Here is a 21,630-nt window from a genome sequence, read left to right on the forward strand (position 1 = left end):
ACCTGCTGTGTCTTCTCAGCGCAGACAGACAGTTCCTGGATCTTCTGGTTCTTCTCAGCACAGACGGACAGTTCCTGAAAACACGATTAAATCGTTAATCGCAATTATTTGAGTGTCAATAAATCGTAATGTAAAACGTCATAATCTTGACAGCCCTGTGTAGGATATCATACTGACTGGTTGTAATGTAGGTCAGGGGTTTTCAAAGTGGGTGACGGGGCACCCTGGGGTGCCGTGACGGCAGTCCAGGGGTGCCGCGAGATCATTTGATAATATTTGGAATTTATTTGGACACTTGAAAAAACTAAAAGTACTACGTTATTTTCAGTCAGTTCTAACCAAAATGGCTATTATCTCAACGTTTTCCTCGCAACATAATAACTAAAATATCGTCACTGCCGGGCAGAAACCTCGTATCTCCAAGTTTCAAATGTGTACGTCTTTTGGTAAAGCAAAGCCCTGCTTCATCATACAAGACTGTCGCACGAAACTAGTGAAAACAGCCGATCTACAAGCAGACAACGCCTCGCGATGCGAGGCGTTGTGTGCTTGTAGATCTGCTGTTTTCACTAGTTTAGTACATTTTATAGATGATAAATACAAAACGAACGGTTTTGGACATACAAGGTTTCCACCCGACGACAGTTCCTGGATCTTCTGGTCCTTCTCAGCGTTGGAGGAGAGCATCTTCCTGAGCTGCACCTCCAGAGCAGAGACCAGAGAGTCTCTGTCCTGCCTCCACCGAGACATGTCCTCGTCCTTCTGAGACAGCTGGGAGGACAGGGTGTCCTGCGCACGCACATGCACACGCGCGCACACGCACGCACGCACGCACGCACGCACACACGCATGCATGCACACACACACACACACACAGCAAATAAAGCAAAATTAACATCTCCATAAAATCATCAATGTATCCAGAACATTATCTGGGGTACGGCTGGAGACCTCCATGTATGAGACCTGCTGGGTGCTCAGGAAGGGATAGAACACTTATAGTCAATATAAGCTCTTATATATATATATACATATATAGATAGAACACTTATACAGTCAATATAAGCTCTTACCCTACAGGAAGGGATAGAACACTTATACAGTCAATATAAGCTCTTATATATATATACATATATAGATAGAACACTTATACAGTCAATATAAGCTCTTATATATATACATATATAGATAAAACACTTATACAGTCAATATAAGCTCTTATATATATATAGATAGAACACTTATACAGTCAATATAAGCTCTTACTCTACACAGGATGTGTGTTGCAAGCATGCCAAGTACAGGGCTTCTGAACAAACAAGCCTCATCTCAGTTCCGCGCATATAAATAGGGATATTATGGCAGCCTATTCTGGTTTTGTCAGTGAACTGTGGGTTAGGGTTAGGTTCTGGTTATTCCTGTAGGCCTATTGTGTGTCCTGATGACTGCTTGGTGCAAAAAGAATTCCTGCAAGGACAAAAATAATAGCCTGATTTCAGACTCAGCTCACGCTTTAGTCTGAAACTGTGCCCTATTCTGAACGATTTTTGGGGGAGGGACTTTTGTGCGAGCATGCACGCAGCAGAGTGATCGCGACGCACGGTTGTGGCATGTGTGTGTGTCTGTGACTGTTTCCACAGAGAACTTCGGCCAGAAACAAGTAATCAACATTACCAGCTTGGTGAAATCAGCGCGTGCGTGTGTGTGTGTGTGTGTGTGTGTGTGTGTGTGTGTGTGTGTGTGTGTGTGCCTGCCAGTGTCTGCCTGGTGTGAGAACTTCATTTGAATCGTTTCAACCGCTGCGCGGATTGGATATTCGTTAGACCCACCCCCACCCCCCGCACTCATTGGAGGAGCCGCACTCATTGGAGGAGCCGCAATTTTTGGTTGGGAACGGCCGATTCATGTACTCAGCTCCAGACCAGAGCAACAGTCCACTCTGAGAGTGGGTGGGTCTATGGACTGGAAGCAGGCTTACAAAATAAAGCACCTATCCATCTATAGCCCCTTTTCCACTGGCCCAACACCACACCACACTGTCCACTTGTGCCAGGTTTTTCACTACAAGCACCTGGGTAGATTGGTGTGATAGTGGTACTAAATGTGGTACTAAAAAGTATCCAATCTAGAGTAGGTCCGATAGGGGCAGTTTTGTGTAATGGAAAATGTAGATATTTTAATGTGGTGTGGTGTGGTGTGATGTGGTGTGGTGCTAAAACTGCAGTCGAAAAGGAGAGCTAGCTCTCTCTACTGTAGAACAGATCTCACAGTCCTACTGTAGAACACAGTCCTACTGTAGAACAGATCTTACAGTCCTACTTTAGAACAGATCTTACAGTCCTACTGTAGAACAGTCCTACAGTAGAACAGATCTCATAGTCCTACAGTAGAACAGACAGTCCTACAGTAGAACAGATCTCACAGTCCTACTGTAGAACAGATCTCACAGTCCTACTGTAGAACAGATCTCACAGCCCTACTGTAGAACAGATCTTACAGTCCTACTGTAGAACAGTCCTACAGTAGAACAGATCTCACAGTCCTACTGTAGAACAGATCTCACAGTCCTACTGTAGAACAGATCTCACAGTCCTACTTTAGAACAGATCTTACAGTCCTACTGTAGAACAGTCCTACAGTAGAACAGATCTCATAGTCCTACTGTAGAACAGATCTCATAGTCCTACAGTAGTCCTACAGTAGAACAGATGTAACAGTCCTACTCACCAGATCTCTCTGCTGTCTCTCTTTCAGCTCGATGAACTTCCTCATTTCCTGGTTCCTCTTAGACTCCGCCTCCTTGGCCTGGCCAATCAGAAGCATCTTCTCGTCCAGCCACTTCCTGCGCTCTGATTGGTGCTTCTCTGTGCACACCTATGTACACGCAGTGTTAAAGTTACATGTAACTGAGTTACATTCATATTTATGTAACTCGACAAGTAACTGAGATACGTTTTGGGTCATTTTTGGCTCAAGTTACAGGTTACAAGAAGTTACAAGCGAAGTTATAATTTTACATTTAAGGTTTCTTAAGATTGATGATCAAATGCCCTCAGCAGATCATAATTTTCTTCTTTTTTACTTTATATTAGGAACACAGATGTTTACTAAAGAAAATGTCAACCTTTTTAAAATAAAATATAAAACTCAGTTGAGAGGCATATTTCTGCTGGCATGTGACTTTTGTTGTAGGATATTATATTTTGTTTCATGTACACAAAATGTACATTCTCAATTTAACGCTGGAAAAAAAGTAACTCAAGTTACTTGAAACTTTCTAAGTTACATTTCTCCAGGGGTATAACTTTAACTTGATCAAGTTACTGCCATGTTGAGTTGTACAAGTACAAGTTACACTTTCAAAGTAACTTCCCCAACACTGTGTACGCGCACACGCACACACACACACACACACACACACACACACACACACACACACACACACACACACAGGCAAACACACAGGCACACACACAGGCACACACACACTGTCAAGATTATGACATTTTACATGACGATTAATTGTCACTGGAATTAACGATTCAATTGTGTTTTTGTCAAAACATTTCTGTTTGGCTTTGAAGTTGCACAAAATGCACATGGCAGATATGACACAACCTAAATTCACAAAGAAATGACTGACAACTTTATACTTAAAAAAAAATAACATTGATAGTGGAAATAGCCGATCTACAAGTTTGAAAATGTATGAACATATGTCAGCATGTCGATTATGTGTTATAATTTTTACACCAATTGTCACAATAAACACTCACAATCACTCAACCTTTATTTTGTGGATTCAAAAATCCCTTTAAGTCACACCCTACCACTACTTCCTGTTCATCCACAGAGCATTGATTCTAGTTGTTTTCTCCATTAGATTTCTTTTCACTTTTTTCAACTTTTATTACTTGGTAAAAAGATGAGGCAGACAAATAAAATGTATTTTGACAAGTAATAAAAGTTGAAAAAAGTGAAACGAAAGCACTTTAATCTGATGGAGAAAACAACTAGAATCAATGCTCTGTGGATGAACAGGAAGTAGTGGTAGGGTGTGACTCAAAGGGATGTGGCGCCCTCTATCTTGCATTGCACTGCTTTGTGCAAAAGGAGAATACCACCATCTGGTGGACAGATTAGATCATTATACTTTGTCCCAAAAACTAAGAGACTGAATCTAAATGGAGGTCAACTAATCTAACCGGCACTGCAATCATAACAAAACAAATATAATCTAACGCAACTAATACATATAAACTACTCCAATCTAAACTAATATGAACTAAATATCATCCAATATAAGAACTAAGCTACGATCACTACAACTGACACTAAATATATTTACAATCACTACAACTGACACTAAATATATTTACAATTTTGTCAACAAACAAAAGCTTGACTAAAATGTTAGGGACGAGTGAAGAAGAGATCCAGTAGAACTAAAAGACAAGTCGTTTTATGTTTGGTTGGGCTTGGGTGTTGCACTCAGAAAATAGCCGCTCTACAAGCTCCAACATGTGGTGAGCTTGTAGATCTACAAGCTCCAACATGTGGTGAGCTTGTAGATCTACAAGCTCCAACATGTGGTGAGCTTGTAGATCTACAAGCTCCAACATGTGGTGAGCTTGTAGATCTACAAGCTCCAACATGTGGTGAGCTTGTAGATCTACAAGCTCCAACATGTGGTGAGCTTGTAGATCTACAAGCTCCAACATGTGGTGAGCTTGTAGATCTACAAGCTCCAACATGTGGTGAGCTTGTAGATCTACAAGCTCCAACATGTGGTGAGCTTGCAGATCTACAAGCTCCAACATGTGGTGAGCTTGCAGATCTACAAGCTCCAACATGTGGTGAGCTTGCAGATCTACAAGCTCCAACATGTGGTGAGCTTGCAGATCGGCTATTTTCAGCAACCAGGAGTAAAATCAGGAAATTGCGACGCCATCAGGGACCACCGACATACACCAAATCAACTGTAGATTTGATCGACTAAAATCTTGCCTCCTCTGGCCTAATTTGGCCCCCGGGCCGTACTTTGGACACTTAGGGGTTAAAGTGTCTTGCTCAGAGGCACTACTGAGGCCTGGAATCAAACCTGAGACCCTCGGCTTCCCTCTAAACATCCTACACTCATCTAACGCAGTGCAAAGTCATTACGTTTATTCAAATCAAATGAATGGTAGTTATTCAATGTAATGTCTGATTCAGAATCACATGAACTCATTGAACAGCGTCAAAACATAGAACTCGTCCTTCTCTGCCAAAGTACCAGCTTGACAAGTTTTGACGCGGGACGGCGCCGTTTAGCTAGCCTATGGCACAGAAAATATTTTACGATTGTACTGAATGTCACCTGACGCGTCTACGTCGTAACCAAAAGACTATCTTTGGAGTGGATTGTTGCTAGTGGACAGGGAGTATTAAAGGTGGACAGGGAGTATTAAAGGTAAGTGAAAGACGCTCTCTTTCACGGCAGAGGAGGAGTTAAAAGCTCTGTTACCTTCAGGCTCTCCTGAGCTCGGGCGGCTTCCTGTTTGAGCTCGTCGTGTGATTGGCTGTCTGTGCGAGTGGGCGGGTCTTGTGGATCAAGTAACCTCCCCTTTAGTCTCTCCACCTCTGAGGAGAACATGAAGGATACACAACACAGTGTGGTTTTGAGGTTATGTTAAGCCATAGTTTCTGTGATGTTAAAACTCACTGAATGCCACCCTTTATTAAAAATCTACAAAACTGGTGCCATCCATTTTGTTTAATTTTACCTTTTTATGGGGGCCAAAATCATATTTTGTACTTAAATTACATATATAAATCTATGCTTCTATCGAAATTCACACTACCCCTCTTACAAAGGAAAACATGTATATTTATATATATATATATATATATCCTATCATTAGATTTGGGCTATAGAACATGTGTAAGATGTCTTGATCATTATGATATGTTTATGCTGTCATTGGGACTGTGTGTTCTCTGGAGTGCAATGGCCTTTGAAAACCACCAGGTGGTGTTCTCCTACTATCTGATCAACAAACAGAAGAAGGAAGAGACACGTCCATTTTTTTTTATAGTGGCCTAGTTGTTTACATCAGTGCCAGGCCTTTTTGCTAACATGCTATAACACTTCCGAGCCCTGCCGATCGCTATCAAGGGCTCTGATGGCCGAATGGATGGCACGGCTGGAATCGCGTTATTTTTTCGAGTTTTTTGAGTACTTATACCTCGTCTGGGAAGCACGGCAAGTGTACAAACAAACGTTTTATTATTAACATTAAAACGGCCGGAACCAATGTTCGGTTATACCGGTTTCCCGTCGGACTGTGTTACACCGGTGCTGAAGTCAAATCGGTCGTGGCGCTCCGGTCACGGAGGCTTATGGCTAACTTCTAGAGCGATTTTTTTTAAATTACAATTATGAAAAAATGATAAAACTTTTGATTAATTAAAAAGACGTAAAGTGCGTTTATGGCACTAAAGATCAAAGACGTAAAGGTCGTTTATGGCGTTCAGTGAGTTAAGGTTAGGGTTAGTTCCAATAAATGATATGTATTACTAGGTAAACAGTGCTACACAGTGTGTGTGTGTGTGTGTGTGTGTGTGTGTGTATGTGTGTGTGTGTGTGGTAAACAGTGCTACACAGTGAGTGTCTCACCATCAGTGAGTTCCTGTACTTGGTCCAGTCTTTCCTGCAGTTCTTGTTCCATCTGTTCCTGAGTTTCCTCTTGTTCCAACAACACAGAGCGCATGTTCTCCAACACACACTCCTTAGCACGCAGCTCTGGAGCGCACACACACACACACGCACGCACGCACGCACGCACAGATAGACAGACATACACACACACACACACACACACACACACACACACACACACACACACAAACACACAAGTTAATTTCACTGACTACAACTATGATTACACATTTTCCTCAATGAAATTATTTCTCTGACAAAAACAACATGAAAGCCAGCCCAGTGTTTCTCAACCTTTTTTCTGCATGGACACACTTTTCATGTCCCAAGAATCCATGGTCACACCAACATAATACGGGGGTGTAAATGTCGGGCAGAAACCTTGTATCTCCCAAGTTATGTTTCTTAGCAAAGTAAAGCCCTGCTTCATCATACATAGCTGCCGCACAACAGTAGTGAAAACAGCAGATCTACAAGCACAAAACGCCTCGCCGCGAGGCGTTGTGTGCTTGTAGATCGGCTATTTTTTTTAATCATTTGTAAAATGATAAATACAATACTGGCTTTCAAGCAGTTTCAAGGGGCACACTTGACCCTTCTCAGGGGCACACCAAAGGTCCCCAGGCACAGTGGTTGAGAAACACTGCACTAAACTATGATGACAAAAACTATGACTAAATAAACTGAAAATGTCATCAGAAAAATAAATAAAACAAGAATAAATATCGAGGAGGGGACTAGTGAAGAAGAGATCCAGTAGAACTAAGACATGGCATTTTGGCAAAAAAAGAAAAAAAAAAACAGATCTATCGGTTCCTTTTACATGCAGCCAAGTATAAATCAGATATTACGAGTTCATTACAGCGAAACAGTATACATTTTAGTCGACTAAATCAACTGTAGATTTAGTCAACCGATTTATCATGATATTTAGTCAACTAAAACCAGTCCAAAACTCAACAATTCAAGGTGACTAAAATTAGACAAACTAAAAGGAATTTTATTCAAAAGACTACGACTAAAACTAAAAACTAAATTGTGTCATCAACAATACAGTACTGCTGATATCTGCACCATGATGTCGTACGCGCGCGCACACGCACACGCACACGCACACGCACACACACACACACACACACACAGGTGTGTTACCGTTGCTGAGCTCCAGGTGTGTGTTGTCGGGTTTGGACTGGGAGGCTTGGCTCTGGTTCTGGAGGAGAGGAGACGAGGGGTTTGTAGATCAAATATCTAAACTCTGGATCAAAGCATCTTAAAAAAACACTGTGTGGTGAAACACAAAAGCCTGCATAGACGATTAACCCATTTAGGCCTAGAAATGATTGAATGCTTTAACCAGTGAAAAATAGCAGATACACAAGCTCACAGCGCGGCAATGAGTGCCGCGCTTGTATATCTGCTATTTTTTTAAAATATTTAAAGCATAAAATATTGTGTCATAATGTGTTCAACTCCCTGAGTGCCAAAAATGTCTAAAACGTCTTTTTTAACAAGGGCTCCCAGTGCCATAAACGTCTAAAACGTCTTTTTTTAATATGAAAAAAAAAACTTTTTTTTATTTTTTCATTTTTTGTTCACTTATATAGGTGTATATATACAGGAAATGAGCGAAAACTTGATATAATATGATATCATATCAATTTTGCACGTATTTCAAATATGACATATTTCCTCTATTTTCCTTTTACACCAGATTACATTATAAACGTTTTGGCCTATATCTCCATAACCGTTTATCGGATTGTCTTACTTTTTTTTGCTATGTAGACAGAAAAAAATCGCCGACCCAACCATTCTATGTTTATAGCCCGGCCGTGCACGCTCGTGCACGTTAGCCCTTTAGCCAAATTAAACAAAATGGCTGGCATCGAGGCCCATTAAATAATGTAAAGTCAGGCATTCGGTGAGTTAATGGGTTAATATAATATTCTTACAGATTGTAGATGAATGGTTCTATATTATTAATATACTATTCTTACAGACTGTAGATGAATGGTTCTATATTATTAATATAATATCCTTACAGATTGTAGATGAATGGTTCTATATATAATATTCTTACAGATTGTAGATGAATGGTTCTATATTATTAATATACTATTCTTACAGACTGTAGATGAATGGTTCTATATTATTAATATAATATCCTTACAGATTGTAGATGAATGGTTCTATATATAATATTCTTACAGATTGTAGATGAATGGTTCTATATTATTAATATAATATCCTTACAGATTGTAGATGAATGGTTCTATATATATAATATTCTTACAGATTGTAGATGAATGGTTCTATATATAATATTCTTACAGATTGTAGATGAATGGTTCTATATATAATATTCTTACAGATTGTAGGTGAATGGTTCTATATTATTAATATACTATTCTTACAGACTGTAGATGAATGGTTCTATATTATTAATATAATATCCTTACAGATTGTAGATGAATGGTTCTATATATAATATTCTTACAGATTGTAGATGAATGGTTCTATATATAATATTCTTACAGACTGTAGGTGCTGTATGGTTCTATATATAATATTCTTACAGACTGTAGGTGCTGTATGGTTCTATATATAATATTCTTACAGACTGTAGGTGCTGTAAGGTTCTATATATAATATTCTTACAGACTGTAGGTGCTGTAAGGTTCTATATATAATATTCTTACAGACTGTAGATGAATGGTTCTATATATAATATTCTTACAGACTGTAGGTGCTGTATGGTTCTATATATAATATTCTTACAGACTGTAGGTGCTGTAAGGTTCTATATATAATATTCTTACAGACTGTAGGTGCTGTAAGGTTCTATATATAATATTCTTACAGACTGTAGGTGCTGTAAGGTTCTATATATAATATTCTTACAGACTGTAGATGAATGGTTCTATATATAATATTCTTACAGACTGTAGATGAATGGTTCTATATATAATATTCTTACAGACTGTAGGTGCTGTATGGTTCTATATATAATATTCTTACAGACTGTAGGTGCTGTAAGGTTCTATATATAATATTCTTACAGACTGTAGGTGCTGAATGGTTCTATATATAATATTCTTACAGACTGTAGGTGCTGTAAGGTTCTATATATAATATTCTTACAGACTGTAGGTGCTGTATGGTTCTATATATAATATTCTTACAGACTGTAGGTGCTGTAAGGTTCTATATATAATATTCTTACAGATTGTAGGTGCTGTAAGGTTCTATATATAATATTCTTACAGACTGTAGGTGCTGTAAGGTTCTATATATAATATTCTTACAGACTGTAGGTGCTGTAAGGTTCTATATATAATATTCTTACAGACTGTAGGTGCTGAATGGTTCTATATATAATATTCTTACAGACTGTAGGTGCTGTAAGGTTCTATATATAATATTCTTACAGACTGTAGGTGCTGTAAGGTTCTATATATAATATTCTTACAAACTGTAGGTGCTGTATGGTTCTATATATAATATTCTTACAAACTGTAGGTGCTGTAAGGTTCTATATATAATATTCTTACAGACTGTAGGTGCTGTAAGGTTCTATATATAATATTCTTACAGACTGTAGGTGCTGTAAGGTTCTATATATAATATTCTTACAGACTGTAGGTGCTGAATGGTTCTATATATAATATTCTTACAGACTGTAGGTGCTGTAAGGTTCTATATATAATATTCTTACAGACTGTAGGTGCTGTAAGGTTCTATATATAATATTCTTACAGACTGTAGGTGCTGTAAGGTTCTATATATAATATTCTTACAGACTGTAGGTGCTGTAAGGTTCTATATATAATATTCTTACAGACTGTAGGTGCTGTAAGGTTCTATATATAATATTCTTACAGACTGTAGGTGCTGTAAGGTTCTATATATAATATTCTTACAGACTGTAGGTGCTGAATGGTTCTATATATAATATTCTTACAGACTGTAGGTGCTGTAAGGTTCTATATATAATATTCTTACAGACTGTAGGTGCTGTAAGGTTCTATATATAATATTCTTACAAACTGTAGGTGCTGTATGGTTCTATATATAATATTCTTACAGACTGTAGGTGCTCTAAGGTTCTATATATAATATTCTTACAGACTGTAGGTGCTGTAAGGTTCTATATATAATATTCTTACAGACTGTAGGTGCTGTAAGGTTCTATATATAATATTCTTACAGACTGTAGGTGCTGAATGGTTCTATATATAATATTCTTACAGACTGTAGGTGCTGAATGGTTCTATATATAATATTCTTACAGACTGTAGGTGCTGAATGGTTCTATATATAATATTCTTACAGACTGTAGGTGCTGAATGGTTCTATATATAATATTCTTACAGACTGTAGGTGCTGTAAGGTTCTATATATAATATTCTTACAGATTGTAGGTGCTGTAAGGTTCTATATATAATATTCTTACAGACTGTAGGTGCTGTAAGGTTCTATATATAATATTCTTACAGACTGTAGGTGCTGTAAGGTTCTATATATAATATTCTTACAGACTGTAGGTGCTGAATGGTTCTATATATAATATTCTTACAGACTGTAGGTGCTGTAAGGTTCTATATATAATATTCTTACAGACTGTAGGTGCTGTAAGGTTCTATATATAATATTCTTACAAACTGTAGGTGCTGTATGGTTCTATATATAATATTCTTACAGACTGTAGGTGCTGTAAGGTTCTATATATAATATTCTTACAGACTGTAGGTGCTGTAAGGTTCTATATATAATATTCTTACAGACTGTAGGTGCTGTAAGGTTCTATATATAATATTCTTACAGACTGTAGGTGCTGTAAGGTTCTATATATAATATTCTTACAGACTGTAGGTGCTGTAAGGTTCTATATATAATATTCTTACAGACTGTAGGTGCTGTAAGGTTCTATATATAATATTCTTACAGACTGTAGGTGCTGAATGGTTCTATATATAATATTCTTACAGACTGTAGGTGCTGTAAGGTTCTATATATAATATTCTTACAGACTGTAGGTGCTGTAAGGTTCTATATATAATATTCTTACAAACTGTAGGTGCTGTATGGTTCTATATATAATATTCTTACAGACTGTAGGTGCTGTAAGGTTCTATATATAATATTCTTACAGACTGTAGGTGCTGTAAGGTTCTATATATAATATTCTTACAGACTGTAGGTGCTGTAAGGTTCTATATATAATATTCTTACAGACTGTAGGTGCTGTAAGGTTCTATATATAATATTCTTACAGACTGTAGGTGCTGAATGGTTCTATATATAATATTCTTACAGACTGTAGGTGCTGAATGGTTCTATATATAATATTCTTAGACTGTAGGTGCTGTAAGGTTCTATATATAATATTCTTACAGACTGTAGGTGCTGTAAGGTTCTATATATAATATTCTTACAGACTGTAGGTGCTGTAAGGTTCTATATATAATATTCTTACAGACTGTAGGTGCTGTAAGGTTCTATATATAATATTCTTACAGATTGTAGGTGCTGTAAGGTTCTATATATAATATTCTTACAGATTGTAGGTGCTGTAAGGTTCTGTCTCTTGCTGACAGATCGTTCTGGAGTTGTTTCTTGGTTTTCTCGGCGTTGCAGAGCTGCTGTTTCACGTTCCTCTCCTCTTCTCTCATCGCTGAGATCTGTGCAACGTAAACAAAACAATCAATTAAGCTCACGATTAATCACTCCACTAATTAGGACAACACGCCAAATCAGTCCGCTAATATCTAAAAGGTCGATATGCATCTTCACATTGATTTCATTTGATGCAGCGTAGTTCTGCTAATTTTTTAAAAGTTTGGTGTCCATCTTTTAGTCCCACTCGTAGCGACTGGCAAGACTCCAGCATTTAAACAGGGATTGGGGAAACAAACAGGGGGACCAAAAAACAAAGTGACGCTGCTTCTTCTGCATGGTTGCCAGTTTAGGCCACTCCTAGACCGGATCAAATTGGATGGTTGTGTTGCTCCCTCTGGTGTTGTGGCTTTGGGTGTCGCTAACCTTTTGGAGATGTTTGGTCAGACATGTTGGTACTGAGGGGATGGAGGGCTTATTCAAGTAAGCCATTTACCATGAGAGGGAGTGGGTTGTTGGCTGATTTACCACTGTTTCAGGGTTGTGAAACACCCTCGAATGGTAAATTGCTTTTCTACCACTTCTAGGAAACTTACCTCTCTCTGCACCTGCAGGATTTGTTTCTTGGAGTCGGCCAGTTTGTCTCGGAGGTCCGTGACGACGTCATCCTTCCTCTGGAGGTCAAGGGTCAGGGTTTTCACTCTGTCTGCTTCCTGTTTGATGCTCTGCTGTAACCTGAGAGGTTATAGGGACGGGACGATACACGATATTATCGTTTATCGTCATGAAAAACACTCACGATAATCGTATCGTGGAGATTTAATTTATCGTGATATCGTCCTCCGTCATACACTGGGATCAATTCAGCTTTTATTTGCCGAGCTGCATATCCGGTACCACTTAACTCATTTGCTGCCATTTAACAATACCTTCGTACTCTCATATGCCCCTGGTCTCCATAGACTTCCATGTAATTCATAGTGCACGGATCATGCACACCCATGCCTAGATAATGCACCAAGTGTGTCCACATTGCTCACAGCTTTCAAACAAAAAAATCCGAATGGAAATCCGTTCAGGCATTCATGAGATAGCAGCCATTATGTTTTCCTAAAATGTAAACAAAGATGGCTGCCATGTTTGAAAGATGGGGTTGCTATGGGGGTTAAACATGCAATTTCGCGATTGCTATCATGCCAACTACATTTTTTTGGGGTCAATTTTTTTTTTTTTTTTTTTTTAATTCTCGGGTTCCTCGGGCATGGCAGGGCCGTACAACGGGATTTTTTCGGGCTCCTCGGCCATAGCAGCAAATGAGTTAAACCCTCTATAATTGATCAAAAAGTACTAATACATTTACTTGGTAGTCTTTTTTTTTTCAATCTATCCAATGTCTTTGCTTGCGACGCGCCGTGAGCTTGTAGATCTTCTATTTTTGGGCAAATGTTCCGCCCCAGGATAATGGATTTTGATTATTGCTATACAAATCGTAAATCGCGATTTCTTTTGTCACGAGAATCGTGATATGACACTTTCATATTGTCCCATCCCTATATAAGGGCGGCTGGTTATATCATTAAAGTCTGCTTTAAAGGACAACTTTGTTTTTTTACAACAAGGTTTCATATTTTAGATTGTATTTAGAGAAAAGAAAAAGTGAGAGTTAAAATGTTTCCATTTGCTTCGTTCTATTGTTTTATTATGTGTATGTGTAAATGTTTCCATTTGCTTCGTTCTATTGTTTTATTATGTGTATGTGTATTATTATTAAATGTGTTAACTATTGAAAAATAGTTAACGCATTTATTATCTATTTTTGAAAAATCACGAACATTTGAATTTTGACCCGATTCTATAAGTGTCTCCTAAATCCTTCTGTTTTTTGTTTTTTTTTTTGAAAAACGCACACGTTTCTACGTCAGTGGTTCTCAAACTCAAACTGTCAAGGACCCCTAGAATTATATGTATTTGGCGGCCGACCCCCGTCTCAAAATATTTTGTATCAGGGACCCCCCAGAAGCAAATATTTGATATACAAATGTTCACTTTAAAAATGAGATATTCAAAGATTTGCACAAATGTTCATATTTTTGCCAGACCCATGAAATGGGTAGGCCTACATAAGCAAATGTCGGTCTGTCTGTCCGGGTTTTCTATATAAAGGGTATATATGATGATGACATGATGATGACATGCCTACAAAAGGCATGATGTCATAAATGATGATGACAGACAGGGGGTTGGCAGAACCGGGGTCTGGCACAACCAGGTTGACCTGGTCTAGTTTTCTAAAAATAGCAGATCTACAAGCTTGCAGCGCGGCACTCAGTGCTGCGCTGTGAGCTTTTAGATCTGCTATTTTTCAATAGTTAAAGCATTCAGTAATTCTAGACCTAAATGGGTTAATAAAGTAATGTTAATAGTTTACATGTCTATATTATTATAATAATAATTAATAGTTTACATGTCTATATTATTATTATAATAATTAATCTTACATGTCTATGTTCTGCTGTCTCTTCTTCAGCTCCAGGTCCTTCAGAGCGATGGCCTCCTCGGCCACGGCCAGCAGCTCTCTGCGCCGCTCCACCTCCCGGTCCCGCGCCTCCTTCACCGCCTGCCTCTGCTCCTCTTCGCCGCGCTGAGGCGCCTCCAGGAGGGCCTTCTGTAAGGAGATGATCTGCTGCTCCTTCTCCTTCTGTAAAGCTCTGTACAGACCGGACAATTAGCCAAGCGTCGCCAATAAGACAACCAAAAAGGCGAAGTATTCGCGATTCGCCTTTTTCCATACACACCAAAAAGCGACTTGAATATGCGTATAATATTCGCTTAATTCGCCTAGAAAACTACTCGAGGGGGTGATATCCTGTAGCCACAGGAGAAAGGAGAAGAAAGGAGAAGAGAGGAGAACGGACGGGGTAACAAATAAAACAATGGAAACTACATCCTCAAGTGATGATGACCTGGCCGTGGTTGTTAGCCTATTAAATAAGAAAAATCACACCCGTGTGAACTGAGCGGTGGTCGTGGGGGGGGGGGGGGGGGAGGGGTGCCTGTGTGTGTGGGGTGGGTGTGTGTGTGTGTGTGTGTCTGGCCTGGCCTGAACAACAGCGCCCCTCCCTTAACATGTGTGGTGAAAAAAGGTACTTCAGGCTACATACAGACACGCACACACGCACGCATACGCATACACACACGGCCACGTATAGGAGACGGTGTAACCACCGCTCAAAAAGAACAGAAGAGACAACACACGTTCACCGTCCCCCCTCCCCTCAGCTCCAGGGGGCAGAGTAGACACCGTTCCCCCTCCCCTCAGCTCCAGGGGGCAGAGTAGACACCGTTCCCCCTCCCCTCAGCTACGGGGGCAGAGTAGACAGACTCTATTGCGCAGACAGGCAGCAGCAGCAGTAGCAGTGTAAAGTAACTAAAAGTACATTTACTTGAGTAGCCTGTACTTGTTTGTAGGTATTTTTACTTGAGTCCAATTTCCAGTACTTTCCTTCTAATCCACTAATTTCAGATCCTATTGTATTTAATATCCAGCGATTTATTTTAAAACATTAGTCTTTTTGCAGATATAAAGTAGCCTACAATAACAAACACATAAACCAGGCTTTAACACAGTAAGGGTGCCCTCACAACAAAGTACCTATGAGAGTGGAATCCGCGTTCCACCAATGCATTTCAATGAGAGTGAAGCGGTTTCATGCCAGCAGAGGATTTCTGCAAAAAAACGCTCCCTTATCATTGAAATGCATTGGCATTCCCCTCGGCATCAATGCAAAGGGAAGGTCCCTCGACCATGCTCCATGCTCTCTCTCTCTCTCTCTCTCTCTCTTTAAGTAGGATAGAGTGAGCTTGCTTTGTTACAGAGGGAGAGAGGAGTTCACCAGCAAATGTTCGCTGTATTCGACACAAGGGCGAATACAAAACAGGCGCCTTTTCGCTTTTTCAAAATTCACGTTTGGTGTGGATGCTTCCATTGACTGTATAAGGTTTTAAACAAAAAGCGAATTATACGCTAATTGGCCGGCGGTGTGTACAGACCTTAAGGAGATGATCTGTGCCTCCTTCTCGGCCAGGAGTTTCTCCGTCTGGGCCAGCCTCCTCTCAGCGTCAGCCTCCTTGTCTCTCAGCGCTCTCTCCATCTCTGGAAGACCACGTTTTATCATGTTTCAGTTTATTCATTTAGCAGACGCTCCAGAGAGAGTTTATAGAAAACGGTTCAATCAAAGTGAAATTGAAAACCATAATCACTAGGGCTGTAACGATTCAGGTACCTGGCGATTCCATTCAATTCGATTACGATTCGGAGGGCTACGATTCGATTAAATTGCGATTTATCGATTATCACGATTCATCACGATTCTAATACATGATTTATTTTCCCCCTCACTGTGTGATCAATAAACAAAGGGCTGTGATGACTTATGGCAATGGTTATTGGTTACTATGGTTATTGGTTAATATGGTTATTGGTTACTATGGTTATATGGTTATTGGTTACTATGGTTATTGGTTACTATGGTTATTGGTTACTATGGTTATTGGTTACTATGGTTATTGGTTACTATGGTTATATGGTTATTGTTGACTATGGTTACTGGTTAATATGGTTATTGTTTGCTATGACACTCATATAAAGACAATGGTTATTGGTTACTATGGTTATTGGTTACTATGGTTATTGGTTAATATGGTTATTGGTTAATATGGTTATTGTTTACTATGGTTATTGGTTAATATGGTTATTGTTTACTATGGTTATTGTTTACTATGACACTCATATAAAGACGATGGTTATTGGTTACTATGGTTATTGGTTACTATGGTTATTGGTTACTATGGTTATTGGTTACTATGGTTATTGGTTAATATGGTTATTGGTTACTATGGTTGTATGGTTATTGGTTACTATGGTTATTGGTTACTATGGTTATTGGTTACTATGGTTATATGGTTATTGGTTACTATGGTTATTGGTTACTATGGTTATATGGTTATTGGTTACTATGGTTATTGGTTACTATGGTTATTGGTTACTATGGTTATTGGTTACTATGGTTATTGGTTAATATGGTTATTGGTTAATATGGTTATATGGTTATTGGTTACTATGGTTATTGGTTACTATGGTTATTGGTTAATATGGTTATTGGTTACTATGGTTATTGGTTAATATGGTTATTGGTTAATATGGTTATATGGTTATTGGTTACTATGGTTATTGGTTACTATGGTTATTGGTTAATATGGTTATTGGTTACTATGGTTATTGGTTAATATGGTTATATGGTTATTGGTTACTATGGTTATTGGTTAATATGGTTATATGGTTATTGGTTGCTATGGTTATTGGTTACTATGGTTATATGGTTATTGGTTACTATGGTTATTGGTTACTATGGTTATTGGTTACTATGGTTATTGGTTAATATGGTTATTGGTTAATATGGTTATTGGTTAATATGGTTATTGGTTAATATGGTTATTGGTTACTATGGTTATTGGTTAATATGGTTATTGGTTAATATGGTTATTGGTTAATATGGTTATTGGTTAATATGGTTATATGGTTATTGGTTACTATGGTTATTGGTTACTATGGTTATTGGTTACTATGATAATCGGTTACTATGGTTATCGGTTACTATGGTTATTGTTTACTATGGTTATTGGTTACTATGACACTCATTTAAAGACAATGGTTATTGGTTACTATGGTTATTGGTTACTATGGTTATTGGTTACTATGACACTCATTTAAAGACAAGCAGCAATACAAGCGCTTTAGGCTTTTTTTCAGTGGCTCCATAACTTAGGCTCTGACCTCGTTGTACAGTGAGGGGATGACTGGATGTCTGAATATACAGTATAGTTTTAATACATTTTTTGGCATGAATAGGGCAAACTTATAATCACTATGGGTCCACAATATTAATATAATATATTACATAGCTAGCAGTGATTCTCAACCATGTTAAGCTACTGTAGTTTGAAATGCATTAGGCTACTGACAACCATTTAATTGAATGTATAATATATATCGCTGGGACCCAAATGTATATGAAATCATATTAAGAGTGTACACATGGAATGGGTCTATTTAGTTCCATTTGTACACTGTCAGAGTTACAGACCTGTAAAGCCTCTATCAGAGTCCAGGGTGAAGAGCTATTCCCCGCAAATTTTAGGTGGAAAGCTTTCCACCTCAAGTCAGCAAATAAGTGGAGGCCATCATAGTCAGTCACGGTGAAGTCCTATTCACCGTGACTGACTGGTCTAGATTGACCAATCAGTGAACAGGGTGAAGAGCCTATCTGTCTAATAGTAAAAACAGAGAGATGTGTCGCGACTCGCGGTGGAAAGCTCTTCGCTGTGAGGAATGACGTAACGTTGTAGTTTTATGACTCAAAAAGACTACACCGCAGTGGATAGCTCTTCACCGCGGTACCGACTCTGATAGGGGCTTTAGGGTCCATTCGTACCCTCACTGTAAGGATCCTTTGGTTCTATTTTGTACTCAGATTTACAGAGAATCCATTCATAATCGGCTAGGTCCGAACCGCGATTAATTGGCCAATTGATTATTTTTTTACAGTACTAATAATCACCTTGTACAGCAGCAGTTAGCTGGTCCTTCTCCGCGGCTACAGAAGCAGCTAGCTGGTCCTTCTCCGCGGCTACAGAAGCAGCTAGCTGGTCCTTCTCCGCGGCTACAGAAGCAGCTAGCTGGTCCTTCTCCGCGGCTACAGAAGCAGCTAGCTGGTCCTTCTCCGCGGCTACAGAAGCAGCTAGCTGGTCCTTCTCCGCGGCTACAGCAGCAGCTAGCTGGTCCTTCTCCGCGGCTGCGTCTTCCGTTTGGCGTTTCGTTTCAGACGACCGTTGTTCCCGCTCCTTCTCCAGCTCCGTGACCTTTGCCCTCAGGGTCTCGGCCTCGGCGCGGAGGTCAGAGTTCAACGCGGCGAGGTCGTCCAGGGTCGCTGTGGACGCGGCGCTCCTCTCCACTTCCTGTCTGAGACGCTCCACTTCCTGCTGCGCACTCAGCTTCTGTCTCAGCTCCTCTAGATTCCTGTCTGATGTCACTTCCTGTTGTGCCAGTCTGGATGAGAGATCTTCAACTTCCTGTTGCCGCGTCTGGAGTTGACCTTTGATCTCCTGCAGAACACACACACACACACACACACACACACACACACACACACACACACACACACACACACACACACACACACACACACACACACACACACACACACACTTGGTTTGTTGTGATGATTTTTTATTGCAGATTAATTGCCGTTCAAATAATTGCAATTAATGATTCAACTGTGTTGTTGCCATTGAACATGGGATCATATCAATACATAATGCAGGCTTAGTGAATAAACATTGAACATGGATCATATCAATACATAATGCAGGCTTAGTGAATAAACATTGAACATGGATCATATGAATACATAATGCAGGCTTTGTGAAGAAACATTGAACATGGATCATATCAATAATGCAGGCTTTGTGAAGAAACATTGCACAGGGCAGAGGTGACAAATTACTTTAAATATATAAAGAATAACAAAATAAAATGTTTTTACTATGAGCTAATTAAACAAAATAATTGGTCTTATATTGCGTCAATCATCAAAACTATTTAAATTTTTATATATATATATCAGAGGTTGCGCTAGGATTTTTAACAGCCGGTCATCGTGACCGGCATGATTAAAATTTATCGGACATCTGATAAAAATACCGGACATAATAATTTGAATGCATGGATGACAATCAGGTGCAAAAACATAGCCAATAACAACAGTTTAAGTCCTGCTGTATAGTTGGGACTGAACTAATTGAATGTAAAGGAGTAGTAGGCTGTACAAAAAACATACAGCTTCCGAAGCTGTATGTTTTGATGATGATCGATCATCTTGCATAAGGAAATTGATTATATTGGACTACTCACGCAGGCTGTGTGTTTGCACAGATACTGCATGGTTTCATAACAAGTTGTTTCTGTTCTGCATCATATTTCAGGCCAACACATAATAATGTACAGAATAATGAGAAATAGTCTGAAAGTGGGGTCTGCGCAATGTTTCATAGGTTGATAGATTAATCTGGCCAGAAAGGAATCAATTATAGACTACTCACTAGTATGGTCGAGTGGTCACGATCATCCTGCATCTCTGTTATGCAACTTTGGGAAGGTTGAAAAGGCTTTGGTGGTGATCTTGTACAGTTTCCATAACATCTCCTCATAAAGAACTTCAATCGAGTGTATAAAGTTTGTTTTATATGGGTTGTAGTTGTCCTGCGTGCCTTCAATAATTCCCATGGGTTCACAGTGCGCATTGCAAAATGACGCTGAAATGGACTGCTGTCTTCTCTCTCCCCCAGCGCCCCGTTCGCAAATTAATGTTTAGGCTAAACAGTTCTGATAATACAACTTATTTTTGACTGTCCATTCATGTACTATAACTTAAACTGCGCGCTCATATTCCAAAACCAAGGCAGCTCATAGAGAGCATAGCGACAACATAACAAACCGACAACTAGGCCTACCCAGCAACAACTATCATTTCCTGTCTTACCTTCACAATAAAGTGTCTCCCGTTTACCTCCCAATGCAGCTTATTTCTGTACACAGGTTATTATTAACAGGAAAAAGTGTAACTTAACCCGTGTGTGTTTGCGCAACCAGACGTGCATGTGAGAGAGAGTGATGAGGGAGAGAGAGAGAGAGAGAGAGAGAGACATTGAGAAAGAGAGAGAGAGAGAGAGAGAGAGAGAGAGAGAGAGAGAGAGATTTGCGGTGAACTGCCGTGTCATTTTCAATCGGTCCTTATGTCCGATGAGGTTTATATTTTCCGGTCTTTGTCATTATAAATCGGTCAAATCCGGCAATTTCCGGTCTAACGCAATCTCTGATATATATATATATTTGTTTTTAACTCATTGAATGCCCTTTTCAAGATGGCCGCCAAGTACCAGGATGCCACGTTCTTAAATTTCTAGTGCACGGATCAATTTTTAGTGCACGGATCGTGCACGCCCATGCACCATATACATTTACTTTTTGTGTGCGGACTTCCTCTTCTGTTCATGATTCATGAGATAGAAGCCTTCAAAGTCAGACAAAACAAACACTGCCACCTTCCTAAATTTCTAGTGCACGGATTAATTTTTAGTGCACGGATCGTGCACGCACATGCCTAGATCATGCACCATATGTGTAGTACTTTTTAACGGCTTTCAGACAAAACAGCCATTTTTGACATTTTGAAAGATGTGTTTGTTATGGGGCTAAA

General features: G+C 39.2%; 1 protein-coding gene across 1 annotated transcript in view; it reads right to left on the reverse strand.

The window, feature by feature from the left end:
- Nucleotides 1-21,630, reverse strand: part of kif20ba (kinesin family member 20Ba) — a 92,726-nt gene that overhangs the window by 9,862 nt on the left and 61,234 nt on the right. The window contains exons 23-33 of the mRNA XM_080740061.1: nt 18,934-19,477; nt 16,367-16,469; nt 14,815-15,024; nt 12,913-13,051; nt 12,259-12,381; nt 7,853-7,910; nt 6,659-6,784; nt 5,507-5,622; nt 2,728-2,874; nt 625-789; nt 3-74 (exon numbers count right to left, since the gene is read on the reverse strand). Of these exons, the coding sequence (XP_080596187.1) occupies nt 3-74; nt 625-789; nt 2,728-2,874; nt 5,507-5,622; nt 6,659-6,784; nt 7,853-7,910; nt 12,259-12,381; nt 12,913-13,051; nt 14,815-15,024; nt 16,367-16,469; nt 18,934-19,477 (1,803 nt within the window). The remainder of the gene's footprint in view (nt 1-2; nt 75-624; nt 790-2,727; nt 2,875-5,506; nt 5,623-6,658; nt 6,785-7,852; nt 7,911-12,258; nt 12,382-12,912; nt 13,052-14,814; nt 15,025-16,366; nt 16,470-18,933; nt 19,478-21,630) is intronic.

Source organism: Nannobrachium achirus, assembly GCF_963921795.1.
Source record: "Nannobrachium achirus genome assembly, chromosome: 13".
NCBI classification, from domain to species: Eukaryota; Metazoa; Chordata; class Actinopteri; order Myctophiformes; family Myctophidae; genus Nannobrachium; species Nannobrachium achirus.